Source organism: Sinohyriopsis cumingii, chromosome 7 (genome assembly GCF_028554795.1).
Source record: "Sinohyriopsis cumingii isolate HCF-2022 chromosome 7, ASM2855479v2, whole genome shotgun sequence".
Taxonomy (NCBI): Eukaryota; Metazoa; Mollusca; class Bivalvia; order Unionida; family Unionidae; genus Sinohyriopsis; species Sinohyriopsis cumingii.
The window spans coordinates 46,795,459-46,821,505 of NC_142967.1; the positions used below are offsets into that span (position 1 = coordinate 46,795,459).

At 37.2% G+C, this 26,047-nt stretch overlaps 2 protein-coding genes across 6 annotated transcripts in view; one reads left to right on the forward strand and one right to left on the reverse strand.

Annotated features, from left to right (window-relative positions):
* LOC149795143 (E3 ubiquitin-protein transferase MAEA-like) overlaps nt 1-20,793 on the reverse strand; it is a 53,647-nt gene extending 32,854 nt beyond the window's left edge. The window contains exons 1-2 of the mRNA XM_089964863.1: nt 20,746-20,793; nt 6,048-6,233 (exon numbers count right to left, since the gene is read on the reverse strand). Coding sequence (XP_089820989.1) covers nt 6,048-6,233; nt 20,746-20,784 — 225 coding nt within the window. The 5' untranslated portion in view covers nt 20,785-20,793. The remainder of the gene's footprint in view (nt 1-6,047; nt 6,234-20,745) is intronic.
* A 137-nt stretch (nt 20,794-20,930) lies between these two features.
* LOC149795144 (C-terminal-binding protein-like) overlaps nt 20,931-26,047 on the forward strand; it is a 100,390-nt gene continuing 95,273 nt past the window's right edge. For 2 of the 5 annotated variants that reach the window (XM_089964858.1, XM_089964862.1), the window contains exon 1: nt 20,959-21,082. The gene's annotated coding sequence lies outside the window, so the exon portion shown is untranslated. Of the gene's footprint in view, nt 21,172-21,650; nt 21,794-26,047 lie in introns of those variants that run through there. The other 3 variants (XM_089964855.1, XM_089964856.1, XM_089964857.1) reach the window with 3 other exon arrangements.

Consider the following 26,047-nt stretch of genomic DNA (forward strand, 5'->3'; position numbering starts at 1 on the left):
AGGAATTCTGCGTCCGAGTCAAGACACCTTTGTTTGCTTTGAACTCAGCAATGTCACAACCAGGAATTCAGAGCAACAGGTATGACAGAAATTAACTCAGGGCAGTTTTCAATGAGACCAAACCACAGCCAATTGAAACCAAAGAGATTCAAATTCAGGGCAGAGTTTCCAGCACAATCAAGACATTAATTTGGCTACATTCATTTTGGAAAATTATTACAGATGTGAATCTCATAAGTAGTAGATTGCAATGAAGTTAAGAGCTGTTAGAAGTACTCAAAGAGTATAAGTAGTGCACTCATAAAAGAACGGGATGTTATTCTTGTGAAGTTCAAGTTTGGATTTGGAATAAAAGGTTTCTGAGGTAAGGTATTTTAACCTGAATTTGTCTCCTAGATTGTTGGATTGTGTAATGTACTATGTGCATTACAATGAACGACTGAATTTATTAGTGAAATGTGTTAGAACTTGTACTTGCTTTGCTAGTATATAAATATATATAATACAAAGATTATGAATTATTCAAAGTCATTGTTGGATTATATGTGCACATATAATTAGGTATTTGTATATTTTGTGTCGTTTATAATTTGTAGGGTAGGAAATGCGTATGATTGTTGTTGATGATAAGAGTTTACTATACTGAGAAGTTAACAGTTAGGGATGTGTATGCATGTATCAGAAGTCGTTGATAATACTGGTATTGTTACAGCAGAACTACTGTAGAACCAAACATGTATGGAATATTTAGATGTGAGTGTGTGAGTTGACCTGATCATTTATCTGCCATTATTCTGATGAAAGGTCTGTGACTGTGGTTAATTCTCTCATATTATATGTCCCTTTTAATTCCACAGGGACCTTTCTGGATGGGAGCAAGAGGCAACACCTGAGAATCGGAGACAAGGAAGACATGTTGAGAACACGTGGAAGGTCTACTGTGACGTAAGCAGTTTGGGTGGAGGCATTCTACTGGAAGGAAGCATGTAAGAGAGTTCCGGAAGTGCAAGGAGAGCATTGAGTCAAGGGTACAAGAAGTACCAGTGATGAGAAAAGAGAGGCAGACAGATGAGTAACAATATTAACATCAAAGGAAAGCACTCTCTCTTAAGACTGTAATTTCATGTGAGGATAGTAACTGGCAACAAAATAGGTCATTGTTTGTATTTGTCAGAAGAATTATGGTTGAGAAACTCTTGATCAAATAGTTGAATAATTTTATATTTTATTAAATTGTTATACTTTTCACCTTGAGTTGTTTATAAACCTAGACTGTTGGCATTGCTGACCGTGGGCTCAGACCTATATATATATATATATATATATATATATATATATATATATATATATATATATATATATATATATATAAAGAAGGGTTAGTAGAATATTTCTTTCAAAATTTTCAAGACTTTTCAAGGTCCCTTACAAATCCTGATATATATCCACACATACACAATTTGGTATACTATTATATGCCTTACCCCAGTTTAAATAACATTTGTACAGAACCACTTTTAGTTTCTTTCAGTGACAACAGGGCAGATCAATTCCCATAGGTCGACATACTGGACTATTTCTTTTTCAGGTTGGGCAAGTAAAAGTTTGTAGTCTGAGACAAATACTTCAATCATATTATCTACCTTTATCTGGTGATTGTGCCCTCTGAGCATACGGAATGCTTGATTCTGCCCCTTCCCATGCATACATTTACATCCTGTACCACACCTGGGCATTGATAAATGTTCCATTCGTGCACATTCTATTACTGCTTGACTGCAATTTGGGCTAAGCAACCAAATTATTGACAGTCAAAATGTGCCAAACAAAACAAAATTTTCAGAAATCACTTGTCCTGGACAAGTGGGTAAAAACATGATTTCACCAACCCAGCACAGTGACACTGACCCTGACCCCACAATGAATAGGCCTTCTTCTTAACCTAAGTGTAAGACACCCACAATAATTTGCCCAAGTCTGTTATTGTGCAAAACCATTATTCCTCTTTAGCCACAATGACCCTGACCTTTTGCATTTGACCTCAAAATAGATATGCCTCTTCCTTCCCCACAGTACAAACCATGTACTGAGTGTGGTCCAAATATATGATGCAGAACTAATGATTTTGTGCAGAAACCATTTTTTTCTCCAGTCAAAGTGACCATGACTTTTGAGTTTTGACCCCAAAATCAATCAGGTTCTTCCTTACCAAACAAGCAAGCTACCCACAAAGTTTGGTAACTGTTATAATAATAATAATAATAATAATAATAATAACAGAATAATAATAATGAGGACTTTGTATAGCGCCTAATCTTTGGAAGCTCTAAGCGCTTTACAACATTAGGCAACACCTATAAGATAAAAAACATATAATGATATGATTACAAAAACAAACACCATGAAATTAGAAAACATTAAAAAAAACATGCTGAGAATATTTGTTGTTGTTGTTGCGGGGTTTAATGCCATTTTTCAGCACACAATAGGCTATACATGGCGGCCAGTATTAATGGTGGAGGAAGAACCCGGGAAACCCCAGGAAGAACCACCGACCCACGAGAAGCTACTGGCAAGCTTTCTCACATATCTACATTGGCTGAATCTGAGACTCGAACCCACGCAGACAGAGGTGAGATGGCAGTCATCCGTAATGGAGAGCACTTTAGACCACTTGGGGCCCCTGCTGAGAATATTAAGGTAGGAAACATTATTAGGTCTTTAAGTTTGTTCTTGCAGTCGAAATAAGTGAGTTTTGAGAGCATTCTTGAATGTGATCACTGTGTCTTTGTGTCTAAGTTCAGTGGGCAATTCATTTCACGTTGCTGGGCCCTGGTATGCAAAAGAACGCTGTCCATATGACTTTCTTTTCATAGTGGGAAAAATGAGTATACGAATGCCAGAAGAGGAGCGTAAGTATCTTGCTGGTGTGTACACATGGGTGAGGTCGGATAGGTATGTTGGACTAGAGTCCGACAGTGAAATGTAGCACAGAGAACAAATTTTGTGTTTGATTCTGGATCGAATTGATAGCCAGTGTAGGGTACAGAGCAGCGGGGAGGTGTGCTCTGATCATGGTACTCTAAGTATGATCCGAGCAGCTGTGTTTTGAACTTTTTGAAGTTTCTGGAGCAGATATTGAGATGAACCAGACAGAATTGAGTTACAATAGTCCAGTCTTGAAAGTACTAATGAACGCACAAGTGTTTTAGTGGCATCAACTGAAAGATATTTGCAAATTGAGCTGATGCGTCTCAGCTCAAGATATGCAGCCGTACATATGTTCATGACATGTTGGTGCAATGTGAGAGTACTGTCCAGAGTAACACCTAGGTTTCGTACTTATTCTGTGAATTTAATGTTTGTGTTGCTGATATTAATTGTTTGAGGTAAAGGATGTGAATGAGAAAGTCTTTGTGTTGTGATCAGAATGGCCTCAGTTTTATCATCATTCATCTGCAGCTTGTTACATGTCATCCATGATTTCACATGAGAAATGCACCTCTCTACACCTTGGATGGCTAGATTTGTATATTTGGGTGTCATCAGCGTACAAATGGTGAGATACTTGAAAGCAACTGAGTGTACAGAATGAAGACATCAGGTCCAAGAACAGACCCCTGTGGAACACCACAACATAGATCAACTGGGCTGGAGTGTATTCCATTTGCAGATGCAATTTGTGTCCTGTTGACCAAGTAGGACTTGAACCACAGTAAGGCTGTTATCATGAGACAGTGAAGTAATACATCATGGTCTATTGTGTCAAATGCTGCAGACAAATCAAGGAGGGTGAGGACTATAATCTTTCCGCTATCCAATGCAGAGAGAATGTCATTAACTACTTTTAGAAGAGTAATTTCAGTACTGTGGCAAGGGCAATATGCAGATTGTACATCGCTAAAATGACCGTTTGAATTCAGATGAGATACAAACTGGATAGAACAACCTTTTCTAAGATTTTTTTATATGAATGGGAGATCAGAAACTGGGCGGTAGTTCTTTAAATCGTTATGGTCTAGTGTTGGTTTCTTCAGCAGAGGCTTTACAATGGCAGTTTTGAAATATGATGGGAATTCCCCAGATATGAGAGAGGTATTAATAACATCAGTTAGTGAAGGCAATACTGGATCTAAGCACTCAAGCAGTAGTGATGTTGGAATTGGATCAAGTTCACATGACTCTGGTGCACTAGGATTGTACGTACAAAATCCATAGAGACAGGTTGAAATGCTGCTAATGGCTGCCACTCAAATTATGTATCCCAACTGTATGGTGACGACGAGTCAATTGAAATTGTGGTGTCAAGCTTATCTCTAATGGTTTGTACTTTGTCATGGAAGAAATCTGCAAACATGGCAGGAAGGTTGACTGGAGAGAAGGTAGCTGGAAGTGATGTAGATTTGTTCCTTGACATTAGCTTGTTAGTAATCTCGAAGAGCTCTTTGCAGCTGGAACTTTCCATGATCTAAGTAGTGTAGTGGGCTGATTTCACTGCATGGACTATATCTGTGACATTCTTCTTAGCGACTTCATAGATCTGCTTATGAATAGCGAGTCTGGTGGAAAGCCAAAGCCTCTCAGCTTTATGGCAGTCTCTTTTAGCAGTGCGAAGCTGGTCCCTAACACTGCTATACCATGGAGAACACTTCTGAAATGATACTCTGCACTTGGTAGCTCGGGCATGTTTGTTAAGCAATGAATGCAGGCAGTTATTGAGTTGTTCTGCTGTAGGAGGTAAGCAAGTTGTTAGGTTTGCTTGGATGTCGTGCATTAGTTTGGTTCTATTTATATCATATGGAGGTTTCTTTTAGTAGCAAATAAAGGTGGAAGGTTAGGGACTGATACGTCAAGATGGCATATAATGCAGAGATGATCTGATGCAAGGTCATGGGATACCAGGGAGGACCGTAGAATATTATCATCAGGTCTATGAAGAATCCAGTCTAAAATGTGACCATGTTTATGAGTGGGTTGGTTAACTGACTGTTTGAGGTTGAAAACATTAATAGAATCTATGAGTTTTGATGTATTTGTGTTTCTGGGACAGTCAAAGTGAAAGTTGAAATCTCCAAGAATAATCAGGTTGCCACCAATCGAATTTCCATAGTCCAGGAAATTTGGAAACTGCTCCAAAAAGAGAGAGTCAGCCAGCTTGTTTTTCCTACTAGGAGGAGGGTGGTATAGGCAGAAAAAATGGACTGACCTTTGCTCCACTGTGAGTGTGTTTGGACTAGTTCAAATGATGTGTGGTCGAAATTGAATGTTGTGGTGTGGTTAAGACGTTTGATCATGGAGTTCTTTGTGATGACAACAATTCCACCTCCAAGAGAATTAAGGGGGAACGACTTGATGGAGTAACCAGTGGGTGTTAGATCCGCACACTTGGGATTATTGATGGAGAATCTGAGCTATTGTTTAGAATTTGTTGTTGTTGTTGTTGTAGGGTTTAACGCCATCTTTCAGCACAAGATAGGCTATACATGGCAGGCCAGTATTAATGGTGGAGGAAGAACCCGGAAAACCCCGGAAAGAACCACCGACCCACAAGAAACTACTGGCAAGCTTTCTTACATAACCACATTAGCCAAATCCGAGACTCGAACCAACGCAGACAGAGGTGAGATGGCAGTGATCTGTAACAGTGAGCGCTTTAGACCACTCGGCCACTCGGGGCCCCCTTGCAGAATTTGTTTCATCTTCATTCAGTCAGTGACCCTGACCTTCATAATTTTGATCCTAAAATTAATAGGATTCTTCCTTACCCAAAAGTGAATGCCATCCAGAGTTTGGTGCACAAATGGAACAGTTATCAATGCCCAGGGGTGGAAGCCAATAATGCCACCCTTCACTCAGATGACAACTCTAAGGACAAGATAGCAACACAAAAGTTTCATGAATTTCAACCTAGAGGTTTAGATGTTGTGGTTATGGATAGACAGACAGAGGGTGTCATAATCATCCAGAGACTTTTTAAAAAAAAAAATGAATAGATAAGTTTTACAACATTCCCATCCAAATTTACATACAAATGAAATCATTTTTACCTTTCTTTTCAACATTTTTAACTTTTCTACCATGCTGTCCAGTGCTACTGTGACTTCCCCTACAGTCACCTCTTTCTTCTGCAAGCATGCTTCAAATTCATTTCCTGCAGTCTGAACTCTGGATACCTCACGATCAATGTTCTTTTGTGCTACTCTGAATTTCTTGTTGAGAATTTCATATGGTACCTGAAATATAAACCAAATTCATACTGCTGACTTTAATTTGCATTTCCTTTTGTTAAAACTAGACAAAAGACCCCCAATTACAGTGACCTATTCAGTTTTGCAATAATATAAATAATAGCAAAATATCTACATTGCAAATATGTGAAACAGAGACAAAACCCACTGCAAATATATCTATATAAATGACTGAATTTGTAATGCAAAATATTTTTTTACAAATTGTTTTGGCAGCAGCCAATAAACTTGCAAGGCAGCCTGCCAAAACTAAAAATATTCTCTCACCCAAGAGTATCACCACAGAAAGACATACAAAACAAAGACACAAAACAGGTAAATTCCTTAAAATACTATGAATTTTTTATATAAACAGGAATCTTTTAAAAGATCTACAACCTTCATCATCACAGGAGGGGCCCCGAGTGGCCAAGTGGTCTAAAGCGCTTACCGTTACAGATCACTGCCATCTCACCTCTGTCTGCGTGGGTTCGAGTTGCGGGTTCGGCCTATGTTGGCATGTGAGAAAGCTCGCCAGTAGCTTCTCGTGGGTCGGTGGTTCTTTCCGGGGTTTTCCCGGGTTCTTCCTCCACCATTAATACTGGCCGCCATGTATAGCCTATCTTGTGCTGAAAATTGGCGTTAAACCCTACTACAACAACTACAACAACAACATCATCACAGGATGTTGTCAATTAGTTGTTCTTAAACCAAGCAAGCGGGTGCATCAGGTCTATTCTAAATATCCTGAGCCTCCAAAATGTACACACCATTCTACCAAAACAACATCAACACTAACCTATGTAATCATCTGTCTTACCAGGTGAAATTTGTTACAGATGATGCATGATCGGTGAAATTTATCATTTCTTTCTAATATGAAAAGTTTGTTTCATTAGGTTGTATATTAACTCATAGGTTTATATTGTACCATAAATCAAAAGAGACAACGACAAGTTTATTTGATTCAAATCAGATGATTTGAAACATTCTAAAAAATGTCATCCAAATTTTTACATCTGCTAATAAACTACACAGATTTTGTGATCTAAATCACTTGTAAAGAGCATCAGATTGTTGTACATTAGAAATGTGAGTCTAAATAAAGACATGTTGGATCTTCTCAACTATAATTGTGTTTGAACATTAAATTATCAAAATAATTCGAAATGCAGGTCTAATTTCTTAATAAACACATAAAGGATTACAGGATCAGCTCAACTAACTGTAATTGTCAAAAGTGTTATTTAAGTTTGAACATTTATTAGTGGCTTGTACTTGCACAAGATGTCTACAGGAATTCTGTTGCAGACTGCCTCCAATCCATCCAGGAGAACTGTTCAATTCTTCATAATGTGTGTGAGGAGAATAGGGGCTATATTAATATTGGAATTGCTTACAATGTGGGGAACTTTAGTATGAACATGATGCTGAAGAGTATCTTGAATGAAACAAGCCAAATGCACTGGCTTTTGATATGGTGCAGAGTAATGAGGCTGTTGACAACCTTGCTCATGTTCACAGCCTTGCCAATATTCTTGATCCAAGGTACTTGGGTAGGTACCTCACCAGTCAGCAAATAAACTCTACTAAGGAATACTGCAGTCAGCATCTTGCAACCAGTTTGTCGACAGTGACAGACCTGATAACCCAAGCCAAACTGTTCAAGCCTTACATGTTCTGGCCAGCAATTTCAAAGGATGTGTCTTCCACTATCTGGTGGAAATCTCAATCAAAAGACTTTGACAATAATACCATGGAACTTAGCAACTAAATGTGGGCAGTTGCCTTAAGTGCTGCAAATGAATGCACATTTTCTATATATGAATTTATCCATTCCAAGGTCAGGAAAAGACATGGCACTGTGAAGTCTGGAAAACTTGTACTTGTTTACAAACTGTTAAACACATGGTACCTAGCCTAAATCCGAAAAATACCAGTGAAATGCAGTAATTAGACGTAGTGAACGAAAATAAGTTGTAACTTAATTGTCATAATTGTCTCAATCTTGCTTTTTAATTACTTTAAAATATAACATCATAAATTATGGACATGTTCTGCAAAGAACTGGAAACCTAAATCTATTTTTGTATTCAATGAATTTCATTAAAATATTGAAAAAATCTGATCTGAAAAAAAAGAATCAAAATTAAATTTTAAAAAGTTTGACTTTTATTTATGTTTTTTTTAAATCCTGATTTTTGCAACCCTGAACAACACTGACTTATATATGGTTACCTTCCATTTTTTCTGCAAAATCTTATTTGAGCAATTAAATTCAACAAGTTTTAGCTTACCACATTTACAGTCCTTAAAAATGATAATACAGTGGAACCCTGCCATAACACACCCCGATTTAACGCGAATTCGGATATAACACGGTCGTGGCGTGGCTCACAAAATTTTGTATATTCGCACATGAACAAAATATTTTTTACCGAAGTACATGAAATAGTGTATAAATATATCAGTATCATTATGGAGAGGAGATCGCGTATGGATTCCAATTTAATATGATCGTGGCGTGGTTCCTGAAATAGGGTGTAAAACGTTTATTATCATTTTGGGGGAAGAGTTTGCGTATAAATTTTAATATAATACTATCGTAGCGTAGCTTCTGAAATTTAACAATATCACCAGGTTCTTAAGTGTTATGCCAAAAATAAACATTATCGGAAATTTTACTTATTACTGATCCAGTAAAAAAAGCCGCCAGCATGTTTGCTGGGCTTGGTGGTGTTATTAGACGCAATCAGTTGACTAGTAAATAATGTCCGCTTTATTAGATGGAAATTAAAAGTGTATGAAATTGTACATGCGTTCAGCTTTTAAAAAAATATATATAAGTAACTCGTGACGTTTGCAGGCCTACTACACTTAGTTCTCGGGTTTTACATGTGCATGGGGTTGGCTTATGAACTCGTTATTAATTTCCTATTTTTTTATAAAAATATTTTACCATTATGGAAAAGCAAGTTCACAAACGCAATTCGTTCTCTGCACTTTGCACAAAAAAATTGATTTTCATTTTGGGGAAGAGATCGTGTATGAAAATGAATACAATACGATATATAATACGACTGTGGTATGGTTCCTGAAATTTTAAATACATGTAGGTGTATTTTTCTCGCACCCGGAAAAATACTTTTTTTAAAGTAAGAGAAATAGTGTGTAAAACGTTTATTATCATTTTGTGAAAGAATTCGCTTATGAATTTGAATATAATACAATCATGGCTTGGCTTCTGAAATGTAACAATTTCACCAGGTTCTTGAAGTCTTATGCCAAAATAAACATTATCGAAAATGTTACTTATTACTGGTCCATGAGTAAAGCCAGTAAGTCGTCCTTGTGATTGTCTTCAATTAATTCTGTATACAATCATTGCTCAAACAATAGCTGACATGTGTTTCTTCTTTAACTGCATACACAACCAATCAGCAGACAATGCGGTGGTTGATAAAAGATTCTCACAATTTAATAAACATCAAAAAACGAAAGCCACCAACATGTTTTCTGGGCTTGGCGGAGTTATTAGACGCAATTAGTTGACCAGTAAATAATTTCCGCTTTATTAGGTGGAAATTGAAAGGGTATGAAATTGTACATGCGTTCAGCTTTATATTTTTCTTTAAAAAGTGACCTGTGACCAATGCAGGCCTACTGCACTTAGTTCTCGGGTTTTACATGGGTATGGTGTTTGTTTATGAACTCGTTATTAATTTCCAATTTTTTATAAAAATATTTTATCATTATGGAAAAGCATGTTTACAAACGCAAACCATTCTCTGCACTTTACGCCATGATTAGTATAGTAGTTTTCACACGTTTCTTTCGATAGTCACAAAATCTGAAGTTAAAGTTACATGTACGCTGAAAGCATGTGTTGATTTGTAATTATTATGTTGTAGTCGTTCAAATGAATAGGAATACATGCATTAATTATTGGAAATTTGCAATCGATAAATGTACACGGAAATGCATATGAGAAAATTTTAGCAGTATGAAATTTGTACAGATACCGTTCATATATCCTGTAACATAATGAACCGTACACGTGCTTCGTCTTTCTTAACCTAATTTTGCTGTTAATTTTTTCCACTGAATTCAGACACATAATGATGTGTGACAAAATTATTGAATAGTTTAAATATGTATGCAGTTTTTGCAATGGAATTGCATATTTTATGGATTAATTTCAAGCCCCGACGGTACGATATCAGACAGCAAGTAAATGGTGTTGATACTATGTTTATGCTATATACTAGAAGTTGAATTCAGATACAATGAATAGGGGAAAAATATTGAATATTATAAATCTGTGTGCAATTTTTCAGTGGAATTACATGCATTATAGATGAGCTGAATGCCACGACAGCACGATAGTAAACAGTGTTGATACCCTCTTCACCATATACCGTAGACATGAATACATGTATATGTGCCAATGAGTTGTTCTCTCAAAAAAGTAAAATACTGCAAAACCCTGCATTAATGCGACCCCGATATTAACGCGATCCAATTTTGTGGACCCGAATTATCGCGTTATAGCGGGGTTCCGATGTATTAATAAAAGTGTAGTTTTGCTGAAAAGCTAATCAGAACTGAAGACCATGTTGCCCAGTATTATGCAGGTTCATGGTTAATAAGTTCTGTAAAATATACTACATCTTGCATCAGCCCACCTGTTTTCTAAAGACATCAAACCTAGATCAATAACCTTGTGTTAAATGCTATAATAGGGCGAGTATTTGTTTTTGACCAATCGGGAAGCTCTGCAGTGAACCCATCTCATTAGTCTGTGATTCTGCTGTGTATGAGAACTATAGAGAGCAGAATCTTATTCAACCAGAGGCATGTCTTGTATGCAAATTCCTGAAACCGTTTATTCGGTTTTAATGTTGCATATAGAAATGCACTTTTTTGGGTGGTAAAACAAATTTTAACTATGCAATATTTACATATAGCTATTGTTTAGGTTTCTTTCTTGTGCCAGACCCCCCACCCACCCACCCACCAGTCTGTTTGATGTGAATACATCCTACTCTGGAGTAAAGAACTGTCAAAATGCCAAAACCCACAAGTGCAACTCACCTTGTCCTTGGTAAGTCATGTGCAACATGAGTGCAGATAGTTCATCTTTTCCATAGATGACTATTACATCAGGGTTGGAACAGGACATTCAACATTAGCTATGGGTAAGTACTGGATAACTAACATTAGTTTTACCCCACCCAACCACAAAAAAAGCAGCAACAGCTTACCCATAACAAGTGTTTTGTCAGTAAGGAGGGTTACCTCATGCTCTTTTAAACTGATAAAATAAACAGAGAAAATGGAATGTACTCATTGTTGAAGGAAAGGTCCATGTTATGGAATGTTGATGTTTCTTGGGGCCACATGTTGTGCCACAAAAATGGGACCCAGAGAAGAAACAAAAACCTGTGCTTTGTTGTTTTAAAGAGCAAAGATAGAAGGCAGAAAAGGTAGTAATGGAATGCCAAAATGCTGCCTTCATGATGTCCTTCAAGGGGGAGTGATCATGGTTGGCCCATGAGGCACCAACAGCACGAACTTCATGGGTTTTAAGATTAATACAGGAATGGTCTTGATCTGTAAGAGCTCCTTTCATCATGGTGACAATCCATCAGGAGATGGCAGCTGAAATGTTTATGGAACTCTTGAGAAGGAGGAAAAGACACACCTCTAGCCTTCCAAATTGTTTCTCTATGATGAGGTGATAATGGGCAGCGAGCTGCAGTATCAATTCTGCTATGATGGCAGGGTCCAAAAGCCCATAGGGGCATAAAAGACCAAGAACCTGAGGTGAAGGGCTTCATATACTGTAGGAATTCATTGGGATAATAGGAAAGTGGGCAGGGTAACAACCCGATCCCATAGCTTAGTCTCAGTCTGCTGGTCAGGCTCCCAATTTTGTACATAATGAGGTGGTAGAGTGTGAAGGGGGCAACTCAGTCCAAACCCTATAGTCGTACCAAGAGACCATAGTGTGATGAACAGAAGATACAGGATTCTCAATTGATACATCATTCAAAAAGATGTGGTGCTGATCCCTCCCATGTGGAGGCATGACCCATTATATCTGATGAGGTGGTAGTGGTGCATCTCCTCCTCAATGGGAGGCAGCGACATGCTACAGTAAAGGCAGTGCATCTCCCTCAATGGGACATAGCAACATGCCTCGAGATGAATGGTGCATATCATTCATAATGGGAGGCAGCCACACACTTTGGGATAAGTGGTGCATCTCCTCCCAATTTTGTATATAATGAGGTGGTAGAGTGTGAAGGGGGCAACTCAGTCCAAACCCTATAGTCGTACCAAGAGACCATAGTGTGATGAACAGAAGATACAGGATTCTCAATTGATACATCATTCAAAAAGGTGTGGTGCTGATCCCTCCCATGTGGAGGCATGACCCATTATATCTGATGGGGTGGTAGTGGTGCATCTCCTCCTCAATGGGAGGCAGCGACATGCTACAGTAAAGGCAGTGCATCTCCCTCAATGGGACATAGCAACATGCCTCGAGATGAGTGGTGCATATCATTCATAATGGGAGGCAGCCACACACTTTGGGATAAGTGGTGCATCTCCTCCTCAATGGAAGGTAGTGACACAACGCTAGACAGCTTCACCAAGAATCTGTCCAGCAAGTACAGCAAAACAGAGAGACCCGTAAAAGTCAAGCAAGGAAAGACCATAGCAAGTGCAGAACACCAAATGAATAGATAGGCAGAACATTTTGAAGACTTGTTGAACAGGCCAGCACCACTAAATCCTTCAGAAATCCACCCAGCCAACACAGATCTCCTTTTAATCTGTGACAATCCCACCAGAGACAAGATCAGGAATGCCATCACCAAGCTGAAGAACGACAAGGCAGCTGGACCTGATGACATCCCACCTGAAGCCCTTGGAGCAGACTTAGAGGCTTCAGAGGAAATGCTATAAATCCTCTTTGAGAAGATCTGGGAGAAGGGATACCTCATCAAGATCCCCAAGAAAGGTGACCTCAGCAGTTGCTCCAACTACAGAGAAATCACACTACTGTCAGTACCAGGGAAATTCTTCAACCGGGTCCTCTTGGAAAGGATGAAGGAGGTTGTTGACACACAGTAACGAGTTCAGCAAGCGGGCTTCCAGCAGAACAGATCATGTACAGACCAAATAGCGACTCTCAACATCATAGTCAAGCAATCATTGGAGTGGAATTCTTCTCTCTACATCAGTTTTGTCAATTATGAGAAGGCATTCGACAGCATGGACCAAGAGACACTCTGGAAACTTCTTCACCATAATGGAATCCCAACCAAGCTGGTTAACCTGATCAAGAACGCTTACAACGGAATGCCCTGCAGAGTCATTCATGCAGGACAACACACAGACAGCTTCCTAGCGCAGACTGGCATGAGGTAAGGCTGTTTGTTGTTGCTGTTTCTCTTCCTTCTCACCATCTACTAGATTATGAAGGCATCAACCAATGGGTAGAGAAATGGGATCCAGTGGATATTGTGGAGTGAACTTGAGGACCTGGATTCTGCTGATGGCCTAGCACTCTTGTCCCACAGTCAGCAGCAAATGCAGGACAAGACCAACATACTGGCAGCCATATCAGCACAGGTTGGCCTCAACATCCACAAAGACAAAACCAAGATCCTCAAGATCAATTATGTCAGTAACAAACAAGTCACACTGCATGGAAGTCCCCTGGAACAGGTGGAGTCCTTCAAGTACCTGAGCAGCATTATCAACCAACAGGGTGGCACAGACACAGATGTCAAGGCAAGGGTCGGAAAGGCAAAAGCAGCTTCGATACAGCTCAAGAATATCTGGAGCTCCAAAGAAATTTCCACTGACTACCAAGATCAGACTGTTCAAGTCCAATGTGAAGTCATTCCTACTGTAAGGAGCAGAAACCGGGAGAACTACCAAGTCAACCGTAAAGAAGTTCAGACCTTCATCAATAGCTGCCTAAGAAGAATTCTCCAGATCTGCTGGCCAGACACAATCAGCAATGCCAACCTGTGGCAGAGAACCTCTCAGCTTTTGGCAGAAGACAAGATCAAGAAGAGAAAGTGGGGTTGGATAGGACACACCCTACATATGCCACAACCAACATTACCAGACAGGCATTGGGGTCGAACCCTCAAGGCAAGCAGAAAAGGGGCCAAACAAGAACCACATGGTGATGGGACCTTGAGGAGGACATCACTAAGGTGGGTCACACCTGGAGTCAGCTCAAGGGAATGGTACAGAAGATACGTCACTGGTGATCATTTATCAGCAGCCTCTACCCCGGCAAGGATGATGGGCATAACTGAACTAACTGAACTCAGTGTCCCAAGAAAACTGCTTGTTCCCACACTTGCCCCATAAAAACAACCATCCATATATATATATATATATATATATATATATATATATATATATATATATATATATAATATCATGTGTAACTGACCTTGTTTGCATGTAGCATGTACGGAATAAACCCATGTCCTCTATGCATGTAGTAAACAGTAAATTTACCTGTCTGTTTACCATGTAAGAAAAACAAATGTTGTTTTCACACTTTTATTGTCTAAAAGAAGCAGACATATACACAATATCAAAGAGAAAGAAAAATCCAATGAACTAAAGTACTATAAATACTGTATTATATGTAAATCTAGACAGAATTCACAGTCACTTTTTAGAAGGTTTTCAATATTCCTGCATGCAATGACTTACCAGTACCTAGATACATTTGATTTATGGGAGTACACTGTATTGACCCCTACAGATGTACATAAAGTAATCCCAAGCAACTGAAGGAACCAAATATCAGAGGGAAAAGGTTGCCACATATGATATGGAAAAAGGAACACCATTAGAGAGAAATAATTGTAGAGGCCAGGCCACATATGTGGTTAAAAACAAAAATGATAAAGGCAAATTTTCTCTGGTGAATTGTTGACACATGTCTAATCAATAAAACATACTTGAAAAAAATGAACTATCCACACTCATTTTGCATATTACACAACAAGAACAATGTGAGCTGCACAAGTGGACTGTCATAGTGACAATTTTTCACTCCAGAGAAAAATGTATTCACATAAAAATTGAGTGGGAATTTTTGTAAAAATTCTAAAGCTAAACATAGCTATGGGTAGAATCTTGCTGCTCTTAAAACCCAGTGTATTATCTGCACTTGTGGTGGCCCTTTCAAGATGCCTTTCCAAGCAAGATCTATGCTTATACCTAAACAAAGAGATTTGACCCGTAACATTTTGTTGGACCGAAACATATATATGTTTGTGTCTAATGAGTTGTTTGATCTGGTAATGTGTGGGTCTTGTTTGCAATTTTTTTGATTATGGTTCAACTGCATAACATTTAATTACTTTTAATATTTGTATTTGCATTCTTATGGAAATATGATTATTGCATATACCGTATTTCATGTTATTTTTCGTACCCTTTAATTTTTCGTACACCATCAAGCCATAAAAATAATAATTTATTAATTCTATCATATTTTTTCATACATGAAATTTAATATTTTTTCGGTCATCCTATTATTTTTCGTACATAAAACGATCTTTTGTGAAGATTTACTTTTTCCAATATGATTAAAAAAAAGTACGGTCCTTTAAATTTTACAGCCTAGAATAAGAGATAAAATCATTGTTTTAGTTGCATTTTTATTTTTTATTTATCCATTATTTTTATTTCATTTTGTTAAAACTGAAGACAGGTTTCCATTTCAAACAGATTCAAAAATATACCAAAGTTCGATTTAGGTACATCAAATGACCAGGGTATTGTTTTGCTAAGCATGTTATGAGTAATGACTAACTTTGGGCATGTTCTTAACTGAGGCACAAGTCATCAATTCATTTTCAACTGGTTGAGATATTTTGAAGATGGAGTGTGTCACCAAACATCAATCCAGGCGGGGTAAGTAATACATGTATGTTAATTTTGCTCATTGATCTTTTACTTTTGCCATCAATACCATGTTACGACTCCAGTGTCTTAATCTATGCAACAAGAAATAGCAAAACAAACAAGTTTTGCATAACTGAAAATAATTTATTTCTCAAAATACAGAAGTGAAAGAATTAAATAAACTTACAGCATGGTGAATGAATTGTTTCCTAAAAGTCCTTTCAATTCCAATAATTCCAAGAAATCCGAAAAATGCCCCTTCTGTGTTGAAGTTTCAAATGTACAGAAAGATTTCCAAAGAATTCACCAATTATAAGTGTGTAGAAAGCCCACTGATCAGCTTACTCAGGGCAACTGTTTTGTTAACTGAGAATCTATTCACATTCATTTTATTGACCTTCTTCGTCTTTTGTATCAGCAAGAAAATATAATGATTGATTTATTTGTTCTGTTGTTATTACAATATATACTGCTATTCATCAACAGCTGGACAGCGTTGTTAATGAGCGTTCTTGATTACATCAGTCGGTGTAACAAAGCAAAGTGTGCATTTGAAAACGAGTTCAGAAGCCATTTGAGTTTATTTATCCAGTAAAAATAATAATATCTCAATACAGGAAGACGCGAAGACCACAGACCATTTGGCAATTAATCTTATTGGCTCAATATAGTAATGCAGTAAAAAACTATAAAAACCCAATTACTTTTAATCATAAATGCAAAAGTCATTGACTCCGTGAGTTCGAGTTATATATACTGGTAGTTAATATCTTCAAAGATCTTGATCTGTTCATGCTTGGGCATGTCTTCATTATTAAGTTTCTTCAAACCCCTGCCAAAGGGAGAGACTTTTACCCACCACCACCTAAATGCTATGAACCACCAAACAAAAGGCGGAAAATTGGACCTGGACGGTCCAGAAAAGACAGGTGAAACCCATCACTTGTCTGTTACTTCAGTTACCAAGATCTCCAGTGTAAAAGATGATGTTGAACTGCAGAAATCAAATATTGATGCAGCAGATAATACCATCATACCCAAAGATACTGTTGAAAAGGTGCCCATTGTTGCTGACAAATTTCCTGAGCCTGCAGTAGACAAGCTGGACTACAGCAAAGATATGAGGGATGTAAGCCAGTTTCCTGGTACTGCAAAGTCACCAGTAAGAGGAAAGTATACGAAATGGGACATTAATGATAAAATAAGAATTGTTCAGGAGGCAAAACTATGTGGAATTAGGCCCATAGCTGCAAAATACCACCTTACACCAAGCACTTTATCAACCTGGATGAAAATGGATTTTTTGACAAATATTCAAAGGACAAAGAAAGGATCTATCCCAGGTGCCGGCCGACCCTTGACGTATTCGCATGAGAAGGAGCAGGAAATTTTATCCTGGATACTCTGTATGCGGGACCATCACGTGCCTGTAACAATTGAGATGTTACAAAATTATGCTACTGCAGTTATTCAGGAGGAAAATCTAAAGTTTCAGGGCTCAAGAGGATGGGTTGATGGATTTTTCAAGCGAAATGGACTTGCACTGAGATGCAGAACTTCAATATCTCAAAAACTACCTCGAGACCTAGAGGAAAAAATAGACTGCTTTACCCGATATATAAGAAAGATGCAGGAGGATGAGGAATTTGATGAACATTTAATTGGCAACATGGACGAAACGCCATTGTATTTCGACTTGGTTCCAGGGAAGATAATTGATAGTGTCGGAATGAGAGAGGTGCGTATTAGAGGTACCAGCAGTGACAAGCGCCATATAACTTGTGTATTGACATGCCTGGCATCTGGTGACATGTTGCCACCCATGACAATCTTTCGGGGAAAAAGAAACTTAAAAAATCTAAAAATCCCAAAGGGAGTTGTCATCAGAGTTCAACAAAAAGCATGAATGGATGAACACCTAATGTTGGATTATATTGAAGAAGTTTGGAAAGTACACACGAAGCGCACACCCTCTCTTCTAGTGTTGGATTCATTCCGTGGCCATTTGACTGATGGAGTAAAAAACTCCATGAAAAAATCCAGAACAACAATGGCAGTAATCCCCGGTGGATGCACATGTAAACTACAGCCACTGGATGTGTATCTAAATAAGCCTTTCATGGGACTGTTGTGGAAGAAATGGTCAACATACATGAAGGACCAGACTTCCAAAAATATTGCAACCAGGGAAGCTGGTGAGGAAGCAACCAAAACAATTGCAGCCCCTTCAAAGCAGCAGATGATTGACTGGATTTTTAAAGCCAATGAAGAATTAAAGAAAAAAAAGGACATGATAATCAGTAGCTTCAAAGTTACTGGCCTTTCAAATGTAATAAATGGTAGAGAGGACCACTACATAAGATGCGACAATGCAGCTCCATTGGAAAGTCTTTCCAGTGACGAAGAATGTGAATGGTTTGAGGGTTTTGAGCTGGAAGACTTGTAAAACTCTTGACAATTATGAATGTTTCATTGCATCATGTTTTTGTATTTGTTTTGTGCATTCGTCCAACGTTGGATCACAAATTATGTCCTTGAAAATAACATGCTATGTTTATAATACAAAAATATTTTTATATACATGTTGCTTTGTTGTTCTCTCTCTCTCTTAAAATCATTTGCCCTTTTTTCAACTGGCTTCAGAACAAGTATCAGTAAATTAATATTTTTCTTGAGCTAATGGACTTGTCGTACACATTTTCAATACCCCATGGGTAGCCTCATTTCCCTACGTTAAGCCTCCTTAATTTGATCTGTAGAGGTGAGTCTGGTCTTCAATCCAGTACTTACCCAAAAAGACCAAGCTAAAGGTCAAGTGTATTTAATTAGCATGTATATTACCTCTGCATAGCCATGTGGCACAGTGACAATGGATCTCATAATTACAACCAAAACAATTTATTTATTCAGGTTTTGCCAATGGAATATAATAGTGCCCTTGTAGTGTTTACATAAAGAATAACACAACTGACAGGTAAATGAACAATAAAGATTATTTTCTTATTTCTCTCTCTCTATCTCTCTCTCTCATAATAACAACAGATTTTTCTTGAGTTGAGCAGAATGAGACCGATTTTGTACATTAGTTTTGTACGTTAGGTTGTCGAGTGTCGTGTGTTCCACAGGCCTTGTCAGGTATGATCCCTTTATTTTTCGTACACGGTAATTACAACAAAATGATAATTATTTATTTTACATATAATTTTTCGTACACTGAAATTAATAATTATTTTTTCGTGTACGAAAAATAGCTTGAAATACGGTACTGTATTCAGAATAACCTTCTATACCTCTGTTAAACACACAGATGTAAATGCATTATATCATTGCCATCTTTTCCTTCCAAATTTATCTAAATGTTTGCTTATTGTTCAGTCTTCAATAGTACACTTAAACACATAAAAAAATGCTGAAACACGCTTCATTTATATTGTAGATACCACAGTTTATCATTGGTTTTGTATGAATAATTCACTGCTTTTAAAACTTAATATTACCTTATAAATGAGTAATGTATACTTTTGTTACTGATGAAAATTATACAACAGTAAATTTTACTGGGAAGAATCAGAGATCAAATTAACATGAAGATATAAACATGAAATAATAACTGTTCATTTTGAGGTACTTTGAGAGGTTAAATCAAGAATGGATTACTTAAATGCAGTCATTATACCTAATTACCCTAAAAGTATTGTACAATAAAATTATGTTTTTTTCTTTAAAATTAAAGAATGTTATTATCATTGATATTACAATATCAATTAGAACTTTATGAGATCAATTAGGAATGGATTAATTAAATGTACATTATTAAACCTGAAACTTCAGTAATAAATTATGCAAACCAATACTTGTTTCATTTCATTCGCTCATTCTAAATACATCTACTATATTATACAACTGATATTAAACTATCAAAGTCATGAATTATACATACACAAACGAAACATTTTATAACTGAAGTGCGTTTTGGTATTTTTATGCACCAATCTTGTTTACATCAGTACTGACCCCTGAGTGAGCCCAGGGAACATACTCCCACTCAAACCTACCAGTGTTTATTTCAGTATAACAAATTCCATTATCTTGATTATTTTCGGGCGACAGGGGAACATAAAATATCCAATTATCTCTGGTCTGTCCCGCGAAAATAGTTCGTATCACGGATGAGGAAGTTCTTATTCATAAAAAACAATAGCCTGATAAAACAGAACTTGCAGAGTAAGAAAGTTCATCGAATCACTGACTTGATTGATCGATTACTTGGATTTAGGGCGCGTGCGCCCAAAAGGGCATGTACGACGGGTTTATTCCCGCATAGCGGGATTTTAAATGTTCCTGGGTGAAGAAATTTGTCATCCGCATGGATCATGACGCTATTTTGATATGACCCCTGCGTTTATTCACCAGCAACTATTACATTTTGAAATATTTGACTGTTTGGAACATCAAATGTAACCCAATTCTATGTTGTCACATTGCTTATCTATTGCTGGATGTATTTTGGTACAATTTTGAACAAAATGAGCAAAACGACAAACAGTAAATTTCCAAAAACCTTCAGTGTAGGATGCTCCAGAGACTTGATGTCAGCCATATTTGTTATTGTCCCTCACACTATGTAATTTATTATTTTTATTAACGAAATTTATAATTTTCAATAAACATTCTTTTATTACTGTATATCAGTGAAATTAAAGACTTTTCTGCCAGACTCGGATAAATTCGAACAAATATTTACTCATCGTCTTCGTTACGTCACGAGACTTGACGAGATCGCCAAAATTCATTCTGCCACTCGTGTGGTAAAGACCCGCTAAATTCACCTTGCATAAAATTCGACGCCTACCTGGAAAATTGTCAGGCGTTTATTATCATCGCATCATATCTTTAAGGTACGTGAACAAATTGGATATTTTCTGTTTTGTGAAATTTTTACTGAGTGACTTCAGACCAAATACCGGTGGGATTCTTTGTTCGTAAGGTGAGTTCAATTATTCTTTGGGTTGCCTGTGCTCGGATTCACAAATTTCAAAAGTTTGATGTAAGTTACCGAGCGTAATTTATTTTTCATTTATATGCTTTTATTGCGCATTTTATGTTTACTTGTTTTTTGTTTGTTTTCTTTCATGCTTATTAAAAATATAGGCCAGATTGTTTGAAATGTCTTTGGCCCGTCGGCATGGTCGAATTGAAGATTGCTATCACCAAGAAGGAACACTCATGTACATAGGCAATAAAGGCGCAGTTATCGATCCAAAAGTTGTTTGCAAACTGAGACTGTCATAAGTTCATAGACTTGACGGCCAAACTGAGACGCAAAAGGTTTGCAGGGAAATAATATTTGCAAATGTCTGATCATTGATTTCATGCAGACGATAATGCGGTATGGGAGAAATCGCATCGCCCTCCATGTCTGGTGCAGTTTATGCAAATGACCCCCATCGAAGCTTGGCAAATAGGGTGTAGATTACAGGCCGACATGACAGTCGTTCACGGCCCATTTCCTAACTCAGGAGTTTGGGATGAGGTCGCGTGTTTACCTATAACAAAGAACAAAGCACACACTGCAGTGAAGATATGATCTTTACCCCCACCCCCAAAAGGTATGAAAAGGAAGTGTTATTATTTTTTTCCGTGGCTTTATTAATAGTGGATGCATATGAAGTAACAATAAACTATTGAGCATTTTAAAGTGTATGCTATGGTTTCTCTATGAAATATATAGGCATATACCACTTTAAAAAGTACAAGTATACATAACAGTTGATGATACTAACGATGTAGTTGGACTCTGTTATTTAATGACATGGGAGGAAAACTCAGAATGCTGTTCTATACCCCATACCATCCCCTACCCCAAACAAACAAAAAAAAAAAAAAAGCAAAAAAAAGCTCAGCATGGCATAATCCCTTTTGCAATTTCAACTCAAGCTAGTTTTTATTGGGGTTTTATTGTTAATCATTGTCAGAGTACTTGTTTGTGATGCTACATATATGGTATTTGAGAGAACTGGCTGCATTTGACCTGGTTAACATGTAAGCTAAATGTAATTTCAGAATTGGTATCTAACTATACATCAGGCAGCAAAGTTACTCATTATATTATACAATTTTCTCGCACTTTTCGTTATCAAAGTTTATTTTATTTTTATGAGAGGTCAATGCGAAACTAAAATGGCACTTGTATGAAAGTTGCACTGAACTTAATAGACTTATTGAATATGGACAAGACTGGTCATGCATTTGCAGATCATGTTACATGTATATAGTTCATTGGAAGTTTTAGACTGATTTGCATCACTGTATAAGACACTGCTTATTCATTTTGATTTGTGATGTCATTTAAATCTTAAACTCTAAATAGAATTGCGTAAAAAGTGTCTGCTTGCACAAGCACTCAGTGATCATGATACTCATCATAGTACTAACTGAACCAAAAGAAATAAACTAAATATGGGCATGTTACAGCATTATAAAATGATATACTTTATATTTATTTTAATCCTGTATATTAACATAATGGGGTATAATTGTTACTATGTCCAACTGTCTTAGGGCTCTCAACAGAATTTCAGGATGAGGAGTCCCTGGCATAACCTTGGGAGTCCATTACCTTCACAAGGATAGAAAGGAAAATGAGAAAGCACATGTTCTATATTTTAATAACATCATGACTGAATTCTAAGTCATGCATAACATCACATTAAAATGAACGCATTTTTCAGTAAACAGACTTTTAAGTTTAAACATGCAAGTTTTTAGTTTGTTTTACTACTGTACTACAACACTATAATCAAAAGATTATTTACATTGTTTTTTTCATATATATATATATATAAACAATTATGTGTCCAGAAACCTTGCTTTCAAGCCACTTTTGTTGGATTGAAACTATCAACACTTTAGCTAAACAGCAACGGCGACATTGCTTGGCCAAGAATTGCATCAAGACATTTCACCCTAATTGTGCTTCTTGCATGCAGACATTTTGGTGACTTGGAAAGAATAAATTTTTTTGGTAACAATATGTGTTGTTTTTGTTTTGATTTGTGTTTTTTTTTTAAATTCTTTTTTTTAAAAGTTATATATCATGAAGTTTAAATTCTTTTTATATTAACTTTAGATATAGGTATCAAATTAAATCAAAAGGATTATGTCCTTAATCAGTTTATTTGCCCACAATTGATAAGTCTGTTAAACAAAATTCCTGAAAACAAGTTTTAGTACACAAAACTTAACATATGTTCCACTGTTTTCTTGCCTTTCAGCCCATGAAAATGTAGAATATCATTGTACATTCCTCAAATTTCTCATTTCTGTGATTTTTTAAATCAAAACTTAATGCATTATCTACTCTGTTAGCCAGTCCCATGAGAATCGGGCTGAATCTGCAGCCATGCGATTGTGCCCCCCCCCCACCCAGTTGCAGTTGGAAAAGTATCCTGCATAGCACAGAAAAACAGTTGATTTTATGATAAACATGGTAATTTGTATTTCTGCAACAAGAAAAACAAAGAGCCTTAAAATATTGGCAAAATTTTTCTAAATATAGTTGTGATAAAAATCATATGTTCCAAACATTGCAGAACAGTTTTTAATATGGATTAAAACTTATGTTGATTGATGCTTATCAAGAGGACTTTTTGAGAGCACATATGCATGTAATTAGTCTTTGAAGATCAAAACATAATTGGGCACTTGCAATCAGGCAATCTGATTAAAATCAGATCTCTGCTGTCCTAGGTGAAGATCTGCCAATGACCTCTGAGGGTTCATGTTCTCATAACCTAGGTTATTACCAAAGTCACTAATTTTATCAATCAGATGAAGTTTTATATCTTTGTGCTTTGGAGACTGAGCAGTATGACTGATGAACATTGATGTGTGCCAAGCAATTTGATTAACTTTTATGATTTTTAAGCACTGCATTTCCATTCGCTGATTCAAAGGTTACCAGAACATGACCCCTGGGCATTGTTGTCAGATCTTCATATGATAGTGAAAATCTGATTTGTATCAGATTCGCAATCAGGTGTTTTAATCTTTTTGTCAGCTAAGATTTGATCAATGCAGCTTCACCTGATCCCTTTGTAATCACGTCAACTTTGAGACAAACACCACATGATTGATACTTGCTTCTGTAGAAACAGGTCAGTTAAAAGAGAAGTTTGTCAACAAAAGATCTTGGCATGCAGAGTATTATTCTGTTAAAAGTTTCTTGTGTCCAGAATTAAAAGTACATGTACACATAATTTTACAAAGGTTTTAGCCTCCTAGATGACACTGGTTCAGTGCATTTTTATCCCGTGTAGCTGTGGTAAATACTTTGAAAGTAGAGCAGTCAACAGGTCATTTAGATGGAATGTGACGTTCTCACGTATTGGGGTGGGGTTCTCCCAATATAATTTAATTAAATTAAATTGAAAGTTCCACCCTGGCTCGTTAGGTTAGAAAGTTAAATTAGTGATGATGTAGATTTACAGCTCTGAGCCCCCAGTCAGCAATGCCGACGGTTAAATTATAGAGAACACGAAGATGAAATTCAATCAATAACAATTTAATAAATGTGATAATTTAAAAACGATAACTTCCAATCACTCGTCTTTCCCTCGACCAAGTGACAGCCTAATTCATCCCGTGATTTACAGTGTGAGTTCGATTTTCCCCCTGTCCTTGCATCTACTCATCTATTTCTTCCCGCTGATTCATTCTTCCTTTCCGTTCCTCTAACTCCTTCTTTGTCTCTGTTTCCTCTCTACTATCTCCTCCAGCTTCGCTCCAGACTTCAACTTCTCCTTTCTTCTCCTTTTCCTCTCTATTATCTCCTCCTCCAATTCCGCTCCCAGACGTCAACTCCACCCTCTTCTCCTTCCCTCCTTTCCTCCGTCTCTCTATCCGAGACAACGGGACCAAACTTTAACTGGTCTGTCCCTCAAAGCTTCCTGTGAAAAACCACAAGGCGTTAACAAATGTTTTATCGAACCTCACCTCACACTATAACGACAATTAACCATCAGATAGCTGTCACTGTTTCGGCCACGCATGCATACACATCGAAATTCCCACACACTTCTTGCAGGGTAAACAATGGCGTAATAACACAGTATCAGCGAATTGTTATACAGACATCAATACATTGCGTCACGTCAGTATATACACATATATATTTAATCTCATCGTACTACAATCTGACAAAATCAGACGCATGTCTGTACATTACAAATATTCAACAATGGCAAAATCTATAATCATATGAACATATGTGTTAGTCTACTATAAAATACCCACATAGTAAATTACAATATTAACTCTTACGACGGCTGGCAAGCTATATAATTCTTTACAAATATCAACTCATTTCTTCAAAATATGCAAACATATTAACAAAACAAAGTAATTCTTCGTACTACGATTCTAGTACTAATAAAGTATACATACGACCTACAATTAAAATGCAGTCGCATTCCACAAAGACCGAACAAATATCTACTGACCTTTTGAAGCTTTCTGTACTTAGGATTTCCCGCTCTAAGATTTTCCCGCCAATAACGAATGGCTATTTGGAGTTACGCTAACCTCTTCTCTGGGTAATTTCTCTCAGTGAACTAACTTTTGCCGGAAAACGCAGGGATATCATTCTACCCAAATCAAGGTCTCCCCCCATCTCGATTCTGATTGGGTGGCGCTGTGCCCCTGTCCAATCGTCTTAGCGGCCAGTTCAACCTGTCTGTCTGTTTGCAGGGGAAAGAAGTTAGGACACTCCCACTTCTTCAGGCAATTTCTTTTGATCTTGGAAACATTTCGACACCTAGGTGATAATTGGCTGTCTGTGACTTCGCAACTCCGATGTCCGGTCC